The sequence below is a fragment of the Trichomycterus rosablanca genome, chromosome 12 (genome assembly GCF_030014385.1).
Source record: "Trichomycterus rosablanca isolate fTriRos1 chromosome 12, fTriRos1.hap1, whole genome shotgun sequence".
NCBI lineage: Eukaryota > Metazoa > Chordata > Actinopteri > Siluriformes > Trichomycteridae > Trichomycterus > Trichomycterus rosablanca.
Window position 1 is genome coordinate 34,632,950 of NC_085999.1, and position 22,599 is coordinate 34,655,548.

The 22,599-nt window shown below is 41.5% G+C and overlaps 1 protein-coding gene across 1 annotated transcript in view; it reads right to left on the reverse strand.

Moving 5' to 3' along the window:
* Positions 1-1,866: 1,866 nt before the first annotated feature.
* Positions 1,867-22,599, reverse strand: part of znf385b (zinc finger protein 385B) — a 169,668-nt gene continuing 148,935 nt past the window's right edge. The window contains exons 6-10 of the mRNA XM_063006133.1: positions 17,664-17,835; positions 8,142-8,402; positions 6,618-6,799; positions 5,199-5,300; positions 1,867-2,079 (exon numbers count right to left, since the gene is read on the reverse strand). Of these exons, the coding sequence (XP_062862203.1) occupies positions 1,867-2,079; positions 5,199-5,300; positions 6,618-6,799; positions 8,142-8,402; positions 17,664-17,835 (930 nt within the window). The remainder of the gene's footprint in view (positions 2,080-5,198; positions 5,301-6,617; positions 6,800-8,141; positions 8,403-17,663; positions 17,836-22,599) is intronic.

Consider the following 22,599-nt stretch of genomic DNA (forward strand, 5'->3'; position numbering starts at 1 on the left):
AACTGTAGTCACACACAAAAAATACCAAAGAAAAGAAATAATTAAATGTGCTCAAACTTGTATAAATGATCAGCAAATAAACTGTAACTTTTAATAACAGTGTGGACTGTTGATACATCGTATCAAATCTCAGCTCTGCCATCTGGCTGGGTTGGGCGGCTATACGAACAACGATTTGCTGTTGTTCATACAGGGTTAGGGAGCTAAATAGGGACCTCATAACTGATGCAATTACGACCTCTGCTGGCTGGCTGATGGCATCTGCACAGAGTTGAGGAATAATGCAATCAGGGTGTGGCGCTCCATGCACAGGGCTGATTCGCATATGAACTCGGCTGGTGCGGACGAAAAAGGAGGGGACGTGTGTCAGTTCGCTCTCCTCAATCAGGGGTGGCCCACATACTTTGAACATGATTAAGGACAGGACTTTAGAAATGCCATTACTAAAGCTCCACTTACGCCTGGTTTATCAACCTAAAACCAGATTCCAATATTCCTAGGTAAGTAATCATAATTGCTCATTATTTCATTTTATGCTGGCAGATTACAGTAGACCCTTGACTTACGAATTTAATTGGTTCCTAAGGGCTGTTCATAATTTGTTCATAAGTTAAACCTATTTTTCCCATAGGAAAAAATGTAAATAGAATTAATCCGTGCCAGACCTCCCACACCACCCCCTTACCTAACCTTTCTAATGTCTTAAATGGTCTTTTTGTAAATACAAGTATATTTTCCCTAAAATCTTACATACACCATAATAAATTTCCTTTTTTTTCAATAGTAATAGATTTTTTCATTTTCTCACCACTATGCTTTCTCTGCACCTTCTTCGGGGCCATTTTGATATAGAATTTTACAAAATATAAAGAAAACACAGAAAAACACTGTCCGCTGTGTGAATGTTCACTCACTGTATATATAGAGAGAGAGACAGTCGGAGTCTACTTGTTCGTGACATCACATGTTTCGTTCGCGTGCGAATTTTGATTCGTAATCTGAAATTAGTTTGTACGTTAAGTTGAAAAAAAAAAAAACGCTCGTAACCCAAAATTTTCGTATGGTAAACAGTTCATAAGCCAAGGGTCTACTGTATCTTGTTTCATCTGACCAGAGCTTCTCCTTCAAAAATATTTCTTTGTCCACATTATCATCATTAACAAGCTGATTTTTTGTGTTGATTTTTTAGCAGGGGCTTCTGTTTTGAATTGTAGCCTGTAAAGTTTGTTTGACTGTTAACAGTGGCAACTGTGGTCCAGTAGATTTTAATCCATGGCAGACCTGTAAACTGTAGTGTTTAGGTAAACATGTGTGAATGTAGGTGTGACTGGGATCTTTCTATAAGGGAACTTTAGTATAACATTAGATCTGAGAACCAAAAGATGAGACATGGAAGAGGAACAGAGAAAACAATTCAGTACTGATGACCAAGCATAACTGACTACACGATACAACACAGAAACTGCATCACCTGCATCACCCTGATCACAAGAAGTCACTGAACGTAACACGCAGCGTCCGGTTGTTTGAAGTTCCTGACTTTCATTGTTTTTGTGTCCAGAATCGTCTGTTCCGTTGAAGAGGAAGACCACAAGCATTCAAGTCAATCAGGATAAAGTTCAAATAACTACATTTCATTAAGTTTCCTTCTGAATCTTGAAAAAATGCACCAACCATATAGGGCTTGGACCTTCAAGATGGACGAGGTTTCACGTTCATGTTTTTATACATATATATGTATATAGATTTTTAAAAACCTCAAATGCTCTCCCTCTCCTTCCACCTTCACCTGTCAGATCACGTAGTTCATCTGTGTGAGAAAACGTTCTCGGCCTGAGAGGTCATGTCAAAATCATCGGCCTAATATCAGTACGGGGCGAAAAGGATGGAGCCACTTGAAGGTCTAATGGGCCCTGGTGTCCCCTGCAGAAAGGAAGTGGGCAGTGCAGGTGTCTGAAAGACCGAGGTGTTTGGGCGTGGGTGCAGCGAGATGGAAGAAATGCTGGTGGAGGAAAACGGATTAGAGATAAATGCTGGAGAGATGGGCTTTACCAGGTCCTTCTGCAGTGCCAGCTTTGCCTGGAAAAAAAGAGAAAGCCAAGTAAATCTGAGTTCTAATGCAGAGCTGGAACAATAGATACATTCATCTTATCCTGGACTTAGGTAGAGAGTGGGAGTGAAGTGTTTTGCTGGTTTTATTGGTATAAATAAACTTCTTACATATGATCTCCAAAAAACAACACTTGCCATTAAATAGACAGTGGAAATAAAAATACTGCAACAAGTTGGCATTGGGACAACACACAGGGATGCCTGAGAATATTTTACAAAATATATTTTTTCAGTATCTAAAGCCAATAATTTAAATTCTAGCTTCTCCTACAGTCATGACAATATCAGCTATACAGACTCTTGGATTGTATCCATCCATTTCATTGCTGACAGTCCTTTCTCCTTTACCTTTAACTCTTCCAATCAAAATTGTCTTTTCTTCTCACAATGTGTCCAAAATAATACACCTTCAGTTTGGTGATCTGGGCTTGGAGTAAGAGGTTGATGAAAATCCATTTGTTTGTCTTCTTTGTCATCTACAATACTCCCAAACATCTTCTTCTGACTAGGACTGGCTCGATACCACTTTTTATGTCCGATACCGTTACCGATACTGCAAATGGAGTATCTGCCGATACCGATACCAATCCGATATCGTCATTTCTCCTCTCAAACAACTAAGCAGTAATAATACATGTCTCAATGCACCATGGGTAAACTAGCTATCTAAATAACAATGCTCAGACTGTGAAACAAATATTCTAAAGGAATAAATACTGAACCTACAACATCACACTTCTGCAAAACTGCTGTTTTTATTTTCACTTTTACACACAGAACATTTAGCAACATTTTTGGCTTGTTTAACAGCACCGTACAAACATTTAAAATAAAATTTAAAGTGCAACTTTATCTGTATTTAACAAATAAATAATAATTTCAATATAAAATTCTAGATCTGTCAACTCTTAAGTCTACACCTTTAAGAGGCAGCGAAAAATATTATTTATAAACAATAAAAATGAAACAATTAAATAATAAAAAATAAACAAATGTACAGTGTATCACAAAAGTGAGTACACCCCTCACATTTCTGCAAATATTTTATTATATCTTTTCATGGGACAACACTATAGAAATAAAACTTGGATATAACTTAGAGTAGTCAGTGTACAACTTGTATAGCAGTGTAGATTTACTGTCTTCTGAAAATAACTCAACACACAGCCATTAATGTCTAAATAGCTGGCAACATAAGTGAGTACACCCCACAGTGAACATGTCCAAATTGTGCCCAAATGTGTCGTTGTCCCTCCCTGGTGTCATGTGTCAAGGTCCCAGGTGTAAATGGGGAGCAGGGCTGTTAAATTTGGTGTTTTGGGTACAATTCTCTCATACTGGCCACTGGATATTCAACATGGCACCTCATGGCAAAGAACCCTCTGAGGATGTGAGAAATAGAATTGTTGCTCTCCACAAAGATGGCCTGGGCTATAAGAAGATTGCTAATACAGTCAAGCATGGTGGTGGTAGCATCATGGTCTTGGGCTGCATGAGTGTTGCTGGCACTGGGGAGCTGCAGTTCATTGAGGGAAACATGAATTCCAACATGTACTGTGACATTCTGAAACAGAGCATGATCCCCTCCCTTCGAAAACTGGGCCTCATGGCAGTTTTCCAACACGATAACGACCCCAAACACAACCTCCAAGATGACAACTGCCTTGCTGAGGAAGCTGAAGGTAAAGGTGATGGACTAAACCCAATTGAGCACGTGTGGCGCATCCTCAAGTGGAAGGTGGAGGAGTTCAAGGTGTCTAACATCCACCAGCTCCGTGATGTCATCATGGAGGAGTGGAAGAGGATTCCAGTAGCAACCTGTGCAGCTCTGGTGAATTCCATGCCCAGGAAGGTTAAGGCAGTGCTGGATAATAATGGTGGTCACACAAAATATTGACACTTTGGGCACAATTTGGACATGTTCACTGTGGGGTGTACTCACTTATGTTGCCAGCCATTTAGACATTAATGGCTGTGTGTTGAGTTATTTTCAGAAGACAGTAAATCTACACTGCTATACAAGCTGTACACTGACTACTCTAAGTTATATCCAAGTTTTATTTCTATAGTGTTGTCCCATGAAAAGATATAATAAAATATTTGCAGAAATGTGAGGGGTGTACTCACTTTTGTGATACACTGTATCTAGCTTGTCCAGGCTTGGAGATCTCTCACATCCTCAACGATTAATCCATTAGTGTTATGAAATAAAACAAACTCCACTGTTTTCCGTTTAGCCACAGATGTTCTCTTCAAAATCTAGCAGGGTTTTTTAATAAACACGCTTTGGTTTTTAATAATCTAAAAATGTGACTGAACTTAAACGGAAAATCTCAATACTGCGTCAATTCTAATTGGTCCATCGCGTTTGATTGACATCCACATCTTCCAATTGTAGACACTTTATACGACACGCTGTAAAACAGTGTTTTTAGATGTGGCAGTAGTAGATAATTTTTTAAAATGCTAAAAGTTTAAGTATATCAGTGTGTTTTAATTTCTGAATGGCCTTATTTCCATTAAGTGTTATTTCCATTAAGTGTTATTTCCATTAAGTGTTATTTCCATTAAGCAACAGTATCGGATTACACGTTTTTTTCCTTCCGATATCCGATCCAGTGAATGGGCCAATATCGGACAGATACAGAGTATCAGATCGGTGCTAGCCCTACTTCTGACCAAAGTTCAAAAGCATCGATATTTTTCCTCTACTGCTTTTTTACTGTCCTGCTTTCACATCCATAAAGAACCACAGAAAACAGCCGAGTGTGGACGATTCTTAGAACAATAATTAAGTTAAATGTAAGTGTGGTAGATGTAGCTCACAATATGGCCAATGAATGCACACACCAGGTAGGCGTGTGAAAGAAAGTGGCCGGTAAGTGTGTATATATTTAAATGCAGCAAATGTCATGCAGTTCAGAGGCAGCTTTTTAAATTCACCCACATTAACCACTCAGTTAGACATTATTAGCATATTCTAACCATCAGACTCCTGCGCTAGCTCACTCAGATGGCTGATCCCTGACACGCCAGCATCTCATGATAAAAGTGCTTGATTAGAAAGACAATAAATAATGCATTACTGCCAGAGAGCTGGAGCCTCGTTGCTGCTTGTTGTAAGGACTATATTTGGGCTTCAGCGGTTTGCCTGCTACCCGGTCTTTGTGCCTTCTGCTGGAGATGTGCTGAGGAGACAAAACAGGAACAAAGAACAATGAACTGTTATGAAAGCATCTGCTATTCACTGCAACCTAAAAAGATGTCACATTTACTTACATATTTTACTGTTAATGGTGTGGGTTGCTAAAACTTGTTCTATTGCAGTCAAAAGTGCAGTAAAAAAATTTAAGTACACTTGAAATGCATGCCATGTTTTTGTTTGTTAGTCTCTAAGTCTATGATGATGTTAGTCTTACTTGACTGTAATCCAGCAGCTTATACCTGGCAGGCTATTATTGTTTTGTTGTTGGATTACATCTAACCATACATACATGTGTCCTCTTATCATAAGGTAACAGTTTAAATCCTTCCTCCCAAACAGACCACTGTTTCATGTACTCCATACAGTGGGCTTAAACTAGCCCCTTTTGTGTATGCTAATATTAGCTCAGGGCAGCACGGTGGCTCGAGGGTAGCACTGTCGCCTCACGGCAAGAAGGTCCTGGGTTCGATCCCCAGGCGGGACGGTCTGGGTCCTTTCTGTGCGGAGTTTACATGTTCTCCCTGTGTCTGCGTGGGTTTCCTCTGGGAATTCCGGTTTCCTCTCACAGTCCCCAAAAAAATGCAGTCAGGTTAATTGGAGACATTGAATTGCCCTATAGGTGAATGGCTGTGTGTATGTGTCTGCCCTGCGATGGACTGGCGCCCCGTCCAGGATGTTACTGTGTGCCTTGCGCCCATTGAAAAGCTGGGATAGGCTCCAGCACCCCCCCCAATGACTCTAACTGGATAAGCGGTTAAGTGAGTGAGTGAGTAATATTAGCTCAGTGGTTAAGATACTTGACTTGCCTTTGGAAGGTTGCTGGTTCTTGCACCACCACTGCCAGTTTCAACTGTTGGGTTCTTGAGCAATGCTCTTATCTAGGCAGTGGTTACTCAATAGTTAAGGTGCTGGAGTAGTAATCAGAAAGTTACCAGGTCAAGCCCCACCAACGTCAAGTTGCCACTGTTGGGTCCCTAAGCAAATCCCTCAACCCCCAATTGCTTAAACTGTATTCAGTCATAGCTGTAAGTCCCTTTAAATAAAAGCATTCGCTAAATGCCGTATATGTAAATCCCCCAAATAGCTGAACTGTGTTTTGTCACAGTTTGGATAAAAGCTTCCACTAAATGCCAAAAGTATAAAACAGTAAATTCACCAGCTAAAGTCAGTTATCATCAATAATGAGGAATTAACAGGTCATGACACATTACCAATGTACAGCATGTCTTCATTTGCTCAGTTGGATGAAGTTAGTTTGTTAAATCAGTGCTACAGTTCAGAGAGAATCGTAAACACACACCTGTTTGAGCTGGATTTCGGAGTTGACGTGGACGTCACAGATCTCGCAGTGGAACATCTTGTTCTGTAAACCAGAGCCTTTCAGCACGGTGGCCTGCACTTTGAGTTTGGACCCAGGTCTGGGGTAGGCTTTTATAGGGCCGGCCCCGTTTCTTGCCTCCAGCATGGTTTTGTGTTTTGAACCTGCAGTGACGGAACAAAATCAGCATCATGTAAGATCTAACACTTAAAATAATCAGACCCCAGCATATTAGGTGAGTGACTTTAGGTTTCTCAGTGTAAAGTTTAAGTGTATAAAACACTAATGCATGGAAGGCTGTAAGCTTATATTAGGCAGACCACTGATTTGTGACAGAAAAATTTTAATTTACACATGAAGTATTAATACATGATTAATTACTACTTAGAAAATGTAGATATGCTTAGGGCATTTTTGCCAGTAGTCATATATAGAATGTTACTGGATGTGTACATGGTGTACATGATAATAAGTGCATCAATTGCATTGTATGATTTCCAACCCAGTTCTAGCTGATATAGACCAGTTCCTGTGTTAACTGTGGAAACTTCCACTGTCCTACAAGGTCACCAACAAGATATATAAGAATGTTTGTTATTATTATTGTTATCGCATCCACAGAGCCTCTGTAAGAGACTTAGTCGGTGTGATAATTCTCTGCAGACAAGATTAAAACTTCTCTACTCACAATCCAGTCTTTGAGGTATTTTATTAAGGGGTTTTCCACCACAGAGTAATCAGTGATGCAAAATAGCAAAAACAGTATGTTAAAAATTACATGATTTAGCTGATGCTTTTATCCAAAGCTGCTTATAATCATTATTGAATACAATGCAAGCAGTTAAGAGTTAAAGACCTTGTTCCAATAGTGATAATTTGGCAGTGGCAGGGCTTGAACCAATGACTTTAATTGCTAGACCAGTATCATAACCACTGAGCCACCACTTATCTAAAAAGGTGTGTACAAATAATGCCAATGCATCTGGAAAGCAAACAATCAATATTCAACCTAAACAGGCCCATAGTAAATTACTGCCAAAAAATAGGTGCATTATTAAAGCAGGTAAATAGTTGATTCATGGCCCCATGCTCTTTGAGACGCTGGGCTAGAGTCTAGACAGATTTTTGGCTAATCCATGCCAGGTATATAAACATACCAGGTATATAAAGGGTTAACTCTCAGATTTTCTGATGCGCATTAATATTCATAAGCCACCTGGGCTTTGCTATCCAAAAATGTTTTTCTTCTTGGAGATGTTTGAACATCTGGGACCTGTTAAGTCCAGTGCACTGGTTTGTAATTCTAAGTTGGACCTAAAATGTGCCAATCCAAGCGTAGCAATCATTTGAAATCACGTCTCTGTGGGTTCATCATGATGAAACACGTTCACGTCAGAGAATAAAGAAGATTGGAAGCCTCCCAGTCCGTGTCCATTGTGAGCATTGGGTATTAATGAGAGTGAGAAACTGGAGTGTTTGGGGAAGGATGGCAGATGTTCAGGGCACCTGTGTTGTGAGCCTCCAGCTGTGAGAGTGAATTGACTGCCACTTTGCACAATGAGCAGTACAGCAGCTTCTTGGCTTTCTCCTCCTCAGAATCAGTGCTGGGTTCAGCCTGGCTTGATTTAGGGCTGGTCTTCACTTCAGTGGGTGAGCTGCATGGCGCGGGGGTCGGCTTACAGGTGCCAGACGAGGCCGGAGAGGCGGGCACCGAGAATTCTGGAGAAACCGTGGCTTTGGGAGGGATGGGTGGTTCCATGATTTTTTCTGCTAGAGAAAATAAAAAGCACACAGAAAGATTAGACACATGGTTCTCAGAAAATAGTTGGAAAATTAAAAATAGCTGTGTGGTGAGTCATTTGGCCAAATTTAATAAAACTAAGATCAAATCTATGGGGAGCCAGCAGGAATTAAATAAGCTGCGGGCTTTATTCCAGCAGAGAGAGAAAGAGAGATGCAGGAGAGATGCAGGAGAGATGCTGTTCCTCATTTTTTGAAACATGAAATATTTTTTGACATCCGAACTCACTTATTTCACCTAACACACATTTAAGTGAAACAGCATCAAACAGAGGCGCTCGGGGTGGGGCAGCAGTAAATTATGTACATTTACATTCGGCATTTAGCAGATGCATTTATCCAAAGCGACTTACAGTACTGTGAGGGCGGCACGGTGGCTCAGTGGGTAGCACTGTCGCCTCACAGCAAGAAGGTCCTGGGTTCAATCCCCAGGTGGGGCGGTCTGGGTCCTTTCTGTGTGGAGTTTGCATGTTCTCCCTGTGTCTGCGTGGGTTTACTCCGGGTGCTCCGGTTTCCTCCCACAGTCCAAAGACATGCAAGTGAGGTGAATTGGAGATACAAAATTGTCCATGACTGTGTTTGATATAACCTTGTGAACTGATGAACCTTGTGTAATGAGTGACTACCGTTCCTGTCATGAATGTAATCAAAGTGTAAAACATGACGTTAAAATCCTAATAAATTCCTGGGAAACTGGATCCACTGCAACTCTGACCAGCATGACATGGTGGTAAAACATGAAAATGAAATGAAAATAAATTAACATCAAACATAATCATGCGTGTCAATGCGTGACTGATTGGTTACTGTAGGAAGCAGGGACGCAGGTTGTCGACAGCAGGTAAGCAGTGCTGACTTTGGTATGTTCTCTCTCTGTCTCTTTGAGTGTGTTTCTCCTTTGGATACTTTGCTCCCTTTCCAACGTCAAAACCATGCCTGTATTTTAAGTGGCTAGACCACCTAAGCTAAGCTAGACGTTTTCCTGGCATGGTTCATGCACACTTGAACCGTAAGGAAAATGTGATTGCATTTCAATACTACTGGACGTGGATTATTCTGGCCTGACAATGCTTTCATTTAAAGTGTGGTAATGGTCACTAATCCAGTAAAAAAGTATACACATTATGAAAATCATATGTTTTGACCTTCACAGTCACCAGATCTCAACTCAAATCACACTGTCATCAAATCACAAATTATGGATAAGTTTTTTTTAAAGAATGGTCTTCTGTTCAGTCCTCTATTTAATGATCTGTTATGCAGTTTCAGAGAGGTTTTTTTAAATGCATTTTCTCCCCATTTTCCTCCCGATTTAGCACACTCAATTTTGTCTTCTGCTGCTGAGAGATGCCTGATTGCATCTAAGGAGAGCACGTCGCTGTACACGCCTCTTCCGACACGTGTACAGCCCTCCTCTTCTCGCCTCTGCATTCAGCACAGGGGTCTCTTCCGCCAATCAGAGTCCTTACACAGATAGTCCGGCCCCCACCCTGCAGATACGGTGGCCAATTAGTATCTGCTGCAGGCACTGCCAATTATGCCCACCAGATGGCGCCCAACCGACTGAGTTGCGAACCGAGGAGTTCAGAAACGTGATGCTGGTGTGCTAGCGGAATATCCCGCTGTGCCACCTGGTCGCATTTCAGAGACTTAAAGAAGGATGGCTTGTGTTAGTCAAAAGACATTTTAGGGACGCCCAGGTGACTCGGGTTATTCCGCTTGCACACCAGCGCCGAGATTCTGAACTCCTCAGTTGCTGGGCACCATCTAGCGGGCATAATTGGCAGTGCCTGCAGCAGACACGGTTCTGCTAGGGAGGGATGACCGGACTATCTGAGTGGGGTCTTCAAACCCTGTGTAAGGACACTGATTGGCAGATAGAGAGGTGCCTATGCAGAGTGCATAGGTGAAAAAGAGTTCCGCTAAGGGCTGTACGTGGGTCGGGGGAGGCATGAGCAGCAATATACTCACCTCGACTGCAATTAGGGATCCCCCAGCAGCGGAAGACAAACTGACTACACTAAATTGGGAGAAAATGCATAAATAAAATAGAAAAAATGATAGTTTAGGTTGTTTTGTTATTGTTTCAATTCCAGCTATTTTTCTTTAAGATATTTTGGAGAAGACGATTCAGACACCTTATAAAAACAAGATCAGTCAAACACACGGTCACTAAAATACCACTCACTATGCTGTTTATTCTAAAAAAAAAAAAAAACCGGTTTTCTTCACATTTATAACCTTTTCTATTTATTTACCCAGCAAGCAGCAGATTTCTGTTTTACTCAGACATTTTCCCTCCATTTTTCAGGTTTTGTTTTGTGCAAATTTCAAACTTGAATTAAACCGTCTGTGAGAAAAAATCAATGCTGACAGTTGTAATGCGCCCACAATGTTGCGTTGCTCGCTGACTCATTTTTACCATGTTGACTCTGAATTTGTAAGCAGAGGGTTGTTTTGTGGTTGTGTTTTTCTGTACTGTGTGTTGTGTAACGTTCCTCGGAGGTGGCTGCTGTACTTTTTACATCGGAGTCACTGCTGCACTAGTGCTGGTTATTTTCTTTTTCTGTCTCTTCTGATGATGGCAAGGCTATCAAGGCTGAAGTGGAATGGCAATAGCCCTACTCCTATCTCCCTTATGGTGGAAAGGCTACACTGAGCCTTGAGGACTTCTAATGCCATGGCCAAGAACTTTTCAACTGCACTGAAGGACACGACTGCTCGTTTTTATAAACATCATTTTGTCCCATGACCTGATTCTCACCATGGAGTATAAACAAACACTCATGTACACTGACATGACCATGAACCTTTAACTTAATGTAAATATGAATCAATTTGTATATTATACTGCATACAGCCTTCTAGCAATGAGGTAAAAAAAAATCCGGACTTCTACAAGCAGATGCCACCTTTATATTTACAGGGTGAGTCAACACTACATTAACACTAATGGATTTACAATATTCCATGCGAAATGTGTATCCGGGCTTTAAGTGGTACTGTTGCTCACTGGTTTTTGTGTGTTGAACATGATGGCGAACAGGTCAAGACTGTTCTGTAAATCATCTTACACATATGAAGTATGTTTTATGAATAAACGGTTTCTGCCATACAAGTGTTAACATAATTTTGACTCACCCTGTATAAACCTTTTTATTAATCTAACCAGAAACAGCTTCAAGTTAAAAGCCACCACTGAAATTTGACTAAAAACTGGTTCTTTGATCAGATGAATGACGAATGACTTTTGGAAATAGGTCATGAGTGTTTGGCATGAAAGGACGAATGATTTTACAAAAACTATATAAAGGATTTTATTTTTGTCATTAATGTAACCTAAAACTTAGCTATTAAACATGGAATTTTATAGGATCTTTCAATTCAACATTAATTTGAAACGTCACTGATGAGCACAGACTCATCACTCCCAGTCCCCTGATCTAAACCCAGTTGTCGTAAGCTAAAAACATCCTGGAGGCCGCTCAGGTGGCGCAGCGGTTAAACACACACTGGAACCAGAGCTGTGATCTAGAGTACATTGTATCGACTAGGCTGAGCGGCCACATGAACAACAATTGGCCTGTTGTTCAGATAGGGGTGGGATATTAAAGCCGGATAGGGACTCGCTCATAACTAATGCAATTACGACCTCTGCTGGCTGATTGATGGCGCCTGCACAGAGATGAGAAAAGAGTGCTGTCAGGGTGTGTCTCTCTGTACACAGTGCCGATCCGCATTGCACTCGTTAAAGTGTAGGTGACAAGATGCATACGGCATGCTGCCCACGTGTCGGAGGGGGCGTGGGTTAGCTTCGTTCTCAATCAGAGCAGGGATCAGCATTGGTGGAGAGGAAGCATGATGCAGTCGGGCAATTGGATGTGCTAAAAGGAAGAAAAAGGGAAGAAAATGCATAAAAAAAAGATCCTGGATAAATTGGAAAGGTGGCACGGTGGCTTGGTGGGCAGCACTGTTGCCTTACAGCAAGAAGGCCCCGAGTTCGATCCCCAGGCGGGGCGGTTCCTTTCTGTGCAGAGTTTGCATGTTCTCCCCGTGTCTGCACGGGTTTCCTCCGGGAATTTCACTATAAATGAATGGGTGTGTGTATGTACAGTATGTGTGTCTGCCCTGCGATGGACTGGCGCCCCGTCCAAGGTGTTACTGTGTGCCTTGTGCCCATTGAAAGCTGGGATAGGCTCCAGCAACCACCCCAAACCTCCTACATACACCCCCCACCTCCCGCATGTACGCGACCCTAACTGGATAAGCAGTTAAGAAAGAGATTGAGTGAGTGAGTGATAACTAACACATTCATCTTTGTAGTAGAAGACTCAACACAGTACACAGAATACTATTCAGTGATACCACATAATAAACTAGAACAGTGCTTTTACTGAAGAAGATGCAGAGTAACTGTGCAGCTTAAATGATTCCCAAGGTTCATGTTTAGTGAGATTGCCTGTTGTGTTTTATTGTAATAAAACTGTAAAACTGTCATGTTTTGAAGCTACGGTTGTGGAAACGCAAGTATTTAACTTCTTTCTGTTTTTGTTATTTGCATTACTCACAGTGAAAACATTCACTTTACATTTACATCTTGACTTTGTTATTAATTAAGTACCTGCACTTAATATCGTGGTCAGGAGTCAAAACAACGAGACAGACAGACTAAAGACTAAACTCAAGCAAGCAAACCTCGGGGTTGACTGTGATTTATAAAAAAACATATAAAAATAGCAGTGTTAATATGCTGCCTAAACTGCAGTAAATCCATAATCCCTAATTCACAGACACACATGGAAACCAAGAGGGTATATATAGCTCAACTAATGAGGGGTAACAAGCAACAGGAGGGACTACCATGGAAACTAGAAAACTGAGAACAGGAAACATAAACCATATAAGGAATGTATGGGGGAATGAGAACAGCACAAAATATCATGCAAACGCAGGGAAAGAATCAAAGCATTCAGCACAATACTGTGGGAAAAACCAAAACTGTTGGTGTGCAATTCTATTCAATTCGATTGTTTTCTTCTCTATTAATTTACATTGTTGCTGGATTTCTGTCCACTAAATTGTTGCAGAGCTATTGATACCACATCAGCTCAATGAGTGGTTGTGAGATGTGGGCTAATATTTACTAATATATCAGCCATAACATTAAAACCACCTCCTTTTTTCTACACTCACTGGTGGTGTGTTAGTGTGTGTTGTGCTGGTATAAGTGGATCAGACCCAGCAGCACTGCTGGAGTTTTTAAACATTGAGTGTGCTTGGGTTGTCACTGTGTATTTGTATGTACTGTTTCACCATTAAAGACAAATGACCTATTGTTATTAGCTAATTCATTTTCACATTATTCTTCCTTTCTATTCTAAAATAATTAGTTTTTATCTTGAAAAATTGATTATTAGAGACTGGTGTGTCTGGTGTAAACGAATAAGTAAAAACATAAGGAGCATTTGTCTAATACATTGTTAAAACTGTCCTGACCTCCCATATGGACTTTATGTGGAGTCCTGTGGTATCTGGTACCAGAACATTACCAGCAGGACTTGTGCCAACCTGGTGCCATGGAAAAAAACTGGATTTGTCTGACCAGTCAACCTTACATTGCCTTTGGGTCCCCTTTTTTATGCCTGCATGCCCATTGTAGGTTCTTTGTGTGTTGTGAGACATTCATTTTATCACCAGGATCAACATGATCTGAAACTTGAGCCAAAGTAGATCTTCTGTTGGTCAGTACTGGACTCCATAGCCTGGAATCAATGAGTCTTGGCCACCCAACAACCTTTCTGGAGTTTGAGTCTGGTTCAAATATACTTCAATCTAGTGGTTTGGCCATAACTGTTTGGTCCATATTCAAGTCATTCTGGTCTTTCCGTGGTCATTTTTGCTTCTTTCAACACTTGAACAGAGTTACTATCATAAGCCAAACATTTAATAGATTCCTCACCCTTACATGCACCATTGTTATGAAATAAGCACTGCTATGTTTGGCTGACTGGTGTAGATTAGTTTTTCACAAACTAATTTATTTTTCATCTCAAATTAATTGCAGACTTTTTATGCAACATGCACAACCAAAAAGAAGTACATTAAAAAAAACACCAAGCTTGGCTGCAGGCCACTTCAAACACTGCACCAACTTTGCTCTGATATATATCTGAGGCAGCTTCATGGACATAGCAGCGCTCAGACAGCATGTTACATAACGCGTGAGCTGTTACATAAAGCGCTGGAGCTATTTTAATGAGTCAGGCACTGAGGGTTCCCAGTATAAAGTGTGACCGCGGCGTGATGGAGAGCAGCAGCAACACTATCAGGCCTTTGGGAGAGAACTGGAGCTCGCTGTTAAAAAATGTATACTGAAAGTGAGGACCCACAGGCCATCTGTGAACCAGCGTGATGTTCGTTTTGGCCTGATTCGAGCCAAGACACTGCATAGCAATAAAGGATTAACGAACAGCACCACAATCTGTCTGGCTCTGCTGGATTCCAGTTTTACAGTTGTTGAAAAACACTGTGGATCAAATTCCAGACAGTCACATAGCACCACACTAAATAATGTGTCGAAACGGTATACCACCTACAGGAACTATAGTTATTCATGTACATATGGTTATTCATATTATGCTGACATAAATATTCAGGGGGTGGAGAGGCTGGTACAGTGGCTGCTGCATCGCATCATGGGGATCTGAGTTTGATTTTCACCACTGGTCAGTGTCTATAAGGAGTTTTAATGTAGATTTCCTCTCAGTACAATGTGACAGGTTTTTCTGACCCTGGCAACAGACCACTGTGCCACTAGCTTTAGTTATATGGGCAAAAAGAAGTTACCATCTATAATCGATAGATCATTTTTCTATACAACCAAAACAATAATCGAGGCAGATGTATATATATTTTTCTATGTATTTTATGCATTTTGTCCCAATTTAGCAAAGTCTTCTGCTGCTGGGGATCTTGATTGCGATAGAGGAGAGTATATTCGCCTGCTCCACACGTGCCGACACGTGCCCAGTCCGTCAACCCCTTCTTTTTCGCCCGCACCTCGGTGGATTAACACATGAGGCTCATCCGCTTCTGCACAGGCGGATGAGGCGGATGCAAACCAGGGTCCTTGGACAGCGTTTTTAAGATCTCACCCACTTAGTCCGGCCTTTTCCCACCCAGCAGACTCGATAGCCAGTTTTGTCTGCTTAAGGCACTGCCAATTATGCCCACTAGATGGCGCCCAGCCGACCGATGGCAGAGTGGAATATAATAGTGGAATATCCTGCTGCGCCACCTGGGTGCCTGGCAGATGTATATTTTAACCCAGTATAATAAATATAATAATAATAATAATAATAATAATACTTTTGGACAAACAAGTATGTGTTCCAATCATGCAGTCACACATATTAAATAACTTTTCTTGTTATTCAATTTATAAAAATCCAAGACGACCAGTGAAAACACTTAAATTCAGAATTTTTTTTAGAATTTAATACAATGTTTCTCTTTACAAAATCAAATAATCAGCACAATAATTTAAGCTAAAAGTAAAAAAAAAATGTACATACATCATATTCATGTACCTATGAACCTGAGAGGGATACCCCCTGGAGTTGCTCTCCTGCAGGGTCACCCTTAATAGTAATTTCAAACAGAAGGTTCTAGAGCAATCACAACCCCATCCATGTGAAACTAGAACTGTGGGTTGCAGTGCATAGTGCATGCTGGGTCAGGTTAGCACAGCACTGAATCAGCTGCAGGACTGACCAGAGATCGGGATGCTCAGTAAGTCTGTTTCATCCCACAGAGCACAAATGAGCAGTCCAAGAAACGATGCCATACTGGCTCGGACGTCGCCCAGGATAAAAAGGTCGGCGGTACCCACTGTGAGAGACAGTGTGGGCATCGAGAAGTGAAGTACTGGCTCATTAAAGTTTGCAACAGAGAGAGAAGGCAGCATTGATAGCAGTGTATAACTGAACTTGTGGGAGGACTCAGAAGACGAGGAAGACCAAGAATAAACTGGATTAACAACATCATGACGTGGATTGCTTTATCAGGGGCTCGTCTGCTACAAGAGACATGAGACAGAGGGCACTGGAGAAAGCTGACCCATCTGTGCAGCCAACCATCACAATGTGAAGATGGTGTAGTGAAACAACATACATTTCTTAAACAAGCTTCTGATGAGATAAAATCCACCTGCTGAAAGTCGTCTGATCTCGTGCTTCAACGGAGGGCATCAGACTCAAGGAAATTAGTGCGAAATCTTTCAAAGACTTCAAAGATCTAACTTTTTATTAAACTTTTTATACTTTTTTAATGATTTATTTATGCCTTTTCTCCCAATTTCTCCCAATTTAGCATAGTCAATTTGTCTTCCGCTGCTGGGGGATCCCTGATTGCCGTCGAGGTGGGTATATTGCTGCTCACGCCTCCTCCAACCTGTGTGCAGCCCTTAGCGGAACTCTTTTTCACCCAGGCGCCTCTCTATCTGCCAGTCAGGGTCCTTACACAGCTTTTGAAGACCCCTCCCACATAGTCCGGTTATCCTGCCCTAGCAGAAACGTGTCTGCTGCAGGCACTGCCAATTATGCCCGCTAGATGGCGCCCAGCCGACCGATGGCAACACAGAGTTTCAAACCGAGGAGTTCAGAATCTCATTATTAATACAGTGCAGTTTAACAGATTAAAGGTCATGGGAATCTAACATTGGTTTTTTTCTTGCCCTTTATGCACCAAGATTCTTTACATTTTTTAATTTTATGGACTGTAAACGGTGAAACTTAATTGCTGCTTGTAAATGACTGAGATTCTTGTTATTGCTCATTAAATATCTCAATCACAACATTATTAACAATATTATTATTAAATAATTATTTGCATGTTACCTACTGTCCCAACTTTTTTTAAACTGGGTCTGTATATATATATATATATATATATATATATTTATTTATTTATTTATTTTTGTAAATTGGACAAGGGTTTCACTTTTAAACCACAAGCATGCACATGGGCTGATGGGCTGATATGGCTAATAATCAGTTGCAGTGTTATGTTTATGTGTGTGCTGTATCATAGCCATTATGTAACAGCTATTAACTAATAGACTGAAAACACACACACACACACACACACACACAAAGCTTTACAACACACACATGATATTAAAACAGGTAAAGCGTAAATTAAAAGAAGAATGAAAGTTTTAAGATTAACCTGATTGGTCAGAGCTGGTGTCAGTGACCATAGCAGTGGGGGCGGGGCCTGTGCTGATTGGCTTGGCGCAGTTGTCCGGACCAGCGCCGCATTTCTGCTTAGTTTTGGTGGAGTCTTGTGCTTTGAGCTTCTTGGCATGTTTACTCCCTTTGTAGTGCGCCTCGGCTTGGCTCTACAAAGGAGAACAAATGAACCGTACAAATAAGGCTCATTTATAACAACTGAAGCAATTACACACACACACACACACACACACACAAACACCCACATACACTCATATACCAACACATATACAAACATACACACAATCAAATGCACCTACAAACTCACATACCCACTCTCACATACGCACACATACACTCACACTGACGTATACACACATACACTCACTCCTTCATGCACACATACACACACTCTCATACACACATATACACACATATACACTCACCTACACTCACCTACACACACACACACACACACACACACACACACACACACACATAGATACAGCTATACGGACAGCTTTCAGTAACACAAGTCCAATCAGGGATAAGATGTGATGATCAGAGAATAAAGTGATAGTTTGGCTGAAGATGACAAAGAATGTTTGAAACTTTGATGTGATGTAGACATCGGACCGGCTGATAGCACCACTGAGGATATGAATCCTGGATCCTAGTGGTACTGGGCTAGCATTATTTACTGATGAACCACACAAATGCCTTTTATTTGAATATACACTGATCAGCCATAACATTAAAACCTCCTCCTGGTTTCTACACTCACTGTCCATTTTATCAGCTCCACTTACCATATAGAAACACTTTGTAGTTCTACAATTACTGACTGTAGTCCATCTGTTTCTCTGCATACTGTTTTAGCCTCCTTTCATGCTGTTCTTCAATGGTCAGGACCCCCACAGAGCAGGTATTATTTGGGTGATGGATCATTCTCAACACTGCAGTGACACTGACATGGTGGTGGTGTGTTAGTGTGTTGTGCTGGTATGAGTGGATCAGACACAGCAGCGCTGCTGGAGTTTTTAAACACCTCACGGTCACTGCTGGACTGAGAATAGTCCACCAACCAAAAATATCCAGCCAACCGCACCCTGTGGGCAGCGTCCTGTGACCACTGATGAAGGTCTAGAAGATGACCGACTCAAACAGCAGCAATAGATGAGCGATCGTCTCTGACTTTACATCTACAAGGTGGACCAACTAGGTAGAAGTGTCTAATAGAGTGGACAGTGAGTGGACACGGTATTTAAAAACTCCAGCAGCGCTGCTGTGTCTGATCCACTCATACCAGCACAACACACACTAACACACCACCACCATGTCAGTGTCACTGCAGTGCTGAGAATCATCCACCACCCAAATAATACCTGCTCTGTGGTGGTCCTGTGGGGGTCCTGACCATTTAAGAACAGGTGAAAGCAGGTTAAAAAAGTATGTAGAGAAACAGATGGACTACAGTCAGTAATTGTAGAACTACAAAGTGGAGCCGATAAAATGGACAGTGAGTGTAGAAACAAGGAGGTGGACTGCACCTGCACATCTTCAATCTTCAAGAATCAGGACGAGTGGTGTTCTAAGTTTAAATAAACATGCCGTGTACTCACTGAGCATTTTGGGATTTAATTCTTCTAGCACACGTTAGAAACTGGTTCATTTTCAGCCATAAAGTAAACATAAAGGGAATAGAAACCGTTTGAATTCCAAACTGCTCTACATTACACGGCTCAGTTCCTCGTCTGCACGAGATCAAAGCTGCTAAGTCTCGACTGACTTCAAAAACCGACATTCACTCGCTAGCCTAACCTAACTACATGACCGGGAGATTTCTCTCAGCGTTCGGACAAAACCTGCTCTGATCCGTCACTTCCCCTACTGAGCATCTGTGTAATTAACTTGAGCGGCGTAAAGGTCCCACCTAGCACTTTGTCGCTCTCTAACCATCCATTTCTGCACTAAAAGGATTATCCCAGTCTGCGGGTTTATACATAATCCATCTTAATCAGCACATTATCCCCAGCTTCTGCATAGAAATTGGAAGCAGCATAATTTTGGCTCTATGGACTGTCACAGGCTGCAAAGCTGCAAAAAACTAATTTCCATAAAGTTTTAGCTCAGTATTTTAACTCTGTGACATAAATCGCTGGAGAGAAGCTGAAGGGACTGAGTGCTGCATGTATGAAGCTTTTTGTTGATATTAAAGGCGACTTTACAAAAGAAAACCTGCCAACGTATGTTAAAATCGAGAGTACGAGAATAAAGACAGTTTACACAGCAAAAAGGAAATGATGACAGATATTGGCTTATTAAACATTATGTAGAATTTACTTACTTAGGTCTGTAATATTAGTGGCAGCTGCTTTTGTTATTTATTAAGATTTTAACATCATGTTTTACACTTTGGTTACATTCATGACAGAAACGATAGTCACTCGTTACACAAGATTCATCAGTTCACAAGTTTAATGTTAAACACAGTCATGGACAATTTTGTATCTTTAATTCACCTCACTTGCACGTCTGTGGACTGTGGGAGGAAACCCCAGACACGCAGACATGTGGAGAACATGCAAACTCCACACAGAAAGGACCCGGACCGCCCCACATGGAGAGTCGATAGTGCTACCCACTGAGCCACTTTCATGGCCAAAATTATGTGCACACTTGACCAGGAGCTTGTGGCTATTACAGTTCTTAGATATTTTAGAATGTGTTTGTGGGAATTTGTGCTCATTTAGTCTAAAGAGCATTTGTAAAGTCAGGCACAACTGACAACCTACAAACCCTATTTCAAGAAAACCTGGGACATTTTGTAAAACCTGTTATGTGTTAATTCTCTTCAATCTTTATTAAACTGACAAAAGTAATTGTGGTTTATAAATATAAACATTCAGAATTTGGTATATACACCGATCAGCCATAACATTAAAACCACCTCCTTGTTTCTACACTCACTGTCCATTTTATCAGCTCCACTTACCATATAGAAGCACTTTGTAGTTCTACAATTACTGTAGTAGGACTGTAGGACTGTAGTCCATCTGTTTCTCTATGTACTTTTTTTGCCTGCTTTCATGCTGTTCTTCAATGGTCAGGACCCCCACAGGACCACCACAGAGCAGGTATTATTTAGGTGGTGGATGATTCTCAGCACTGCAGTGACACTGACATGGTGGTGGTGTGTTAGTGTGTGTTGTGCTGGTATGAGTGGATCAGACACAGCAGTGCTGCTGGAGTTTTTAAATACCGTGTCCACTCACTGTCCACTCTATTAGACACTCCTACCTAGTTGGTCCACCTTGTAGATGTAAAGTCAGACACGATCGCTCATCTATTGCTGCTGTTTGAGTCGGTCATCTTCTAGACCTTCATCAGTGGTCACAGGATGCTGCCCATGGGGCGCTGTTGGCTGGATATTTTTGGTTGGTGGACTATTCTCAGTCCAGCAGTGACAGTGAGGTGTTTAAAAACTCCAGCAGCGTTGCTGTGTCTGATCCACTCATACCAGCACAACACACACTAACACACCACCACCATGTCAGTGTCACTGCAGTGCTGAGAATCATCCACCACCTAAATAATACCTGCTCTGTGGTGGTCCTGTGGGGGTCCTGACCATTGAAGAACAGGGTGAAAGCAGGCTAACAAAGTATGCAGAGTAACAGATGGACTACAGTCAGTAATTGTAGAACTACAAAGTGTTTCTATATGGTAAGTGGAGCTGAGGTGGTTTTAATGTTATGGCTGATCAGTGTATATTCAGAATTTGCAATACACTCAAAGGTTGGGACAGAGGCGTGTTTAGCACTGTGTTCCATCATCTTTCCCATCAATGAGACTTTGTGATGGTTAGGGAACTGAGGACACTAATTGTTTCAGTTTTGCAGGTGGATTTGTCTCTGTTCTTGCTTGATACAAGACTTCAGCTGCTCAACAGTCCGTGGTCGCCGTCGTCTAATTCTCCTCTTCATGATGAGCACCAGTTTCAGTAGGAGACAGATCTGGACTGCAGAGTTTCTTCTGTATGCAGTGATGTTTAGTGTGTTACTATTTTGTTAATGTATCAATGTCCTCCACACCAGAGTGTCTGTCCAGGGTGGCACGGTGGGTAGCACTGTTGCCTCACAGCTAGAAGGTCCTGGGTTCGATCCCCAGGCGGGGCGGTCCGGGTCCCTTCTGTGTGGAGTTTGCATGTTCTCCCTGTGTCTGCGTGGGTTTCCTCCAGGAGCTCTGGTTTCCTCCCACAGTCCAAAAACATGCAGCCAGGTTAATTGGATACACTGAATACACTGCCCTATAGGTTTATGTGTGTGTGTACGTGTGTATGCCCTGAGATGGACTGGGTGTTACCCCATCACGACCCTAATTGGATAGACGGTTAAGAAAGTGAGTGAATGTCTCTCCAGAAATTAGGTTGATCATTTTTACCATTTTACAGCAGCTTCAGCTCGGAGCCTGAAGCATAATGAAAGTCGTAGGCGGTACCGGCTGCAATTAGGGTGCAGCTTTTGCATATTAAACAGCAACATGAGTGTGGATTGCAGTGGTGGGTTGCACAGATTGCATTGCACCGTGTCACATTTAAGTAAATAAATATTTGGAACTATACAGGGGTAAATGCTTTATAAGTTATTTTACAGTGCAGATATTTATTCTGTGATACAGCATCAACTTAAAAGTTCAGATTTGGAGTACAGAGTAAAAGAGGGTAAAAATCATCCTACTGGCTTAAGGTTCTAATGTAAAAAAGCACCAAAAGCTTATACACTAAGCTACTTATACTCATTTAGATCTTAGTCTTAGTGCAAACATTTGAACACCCATCTGCAGCCCTTTCTCCACCAACAGGAGGTGGTGCAGGTGGCAAAGAAATTGTAATGGGAATCTGGAAATGAAAAGATTAAGTTGACAGAAAGGGC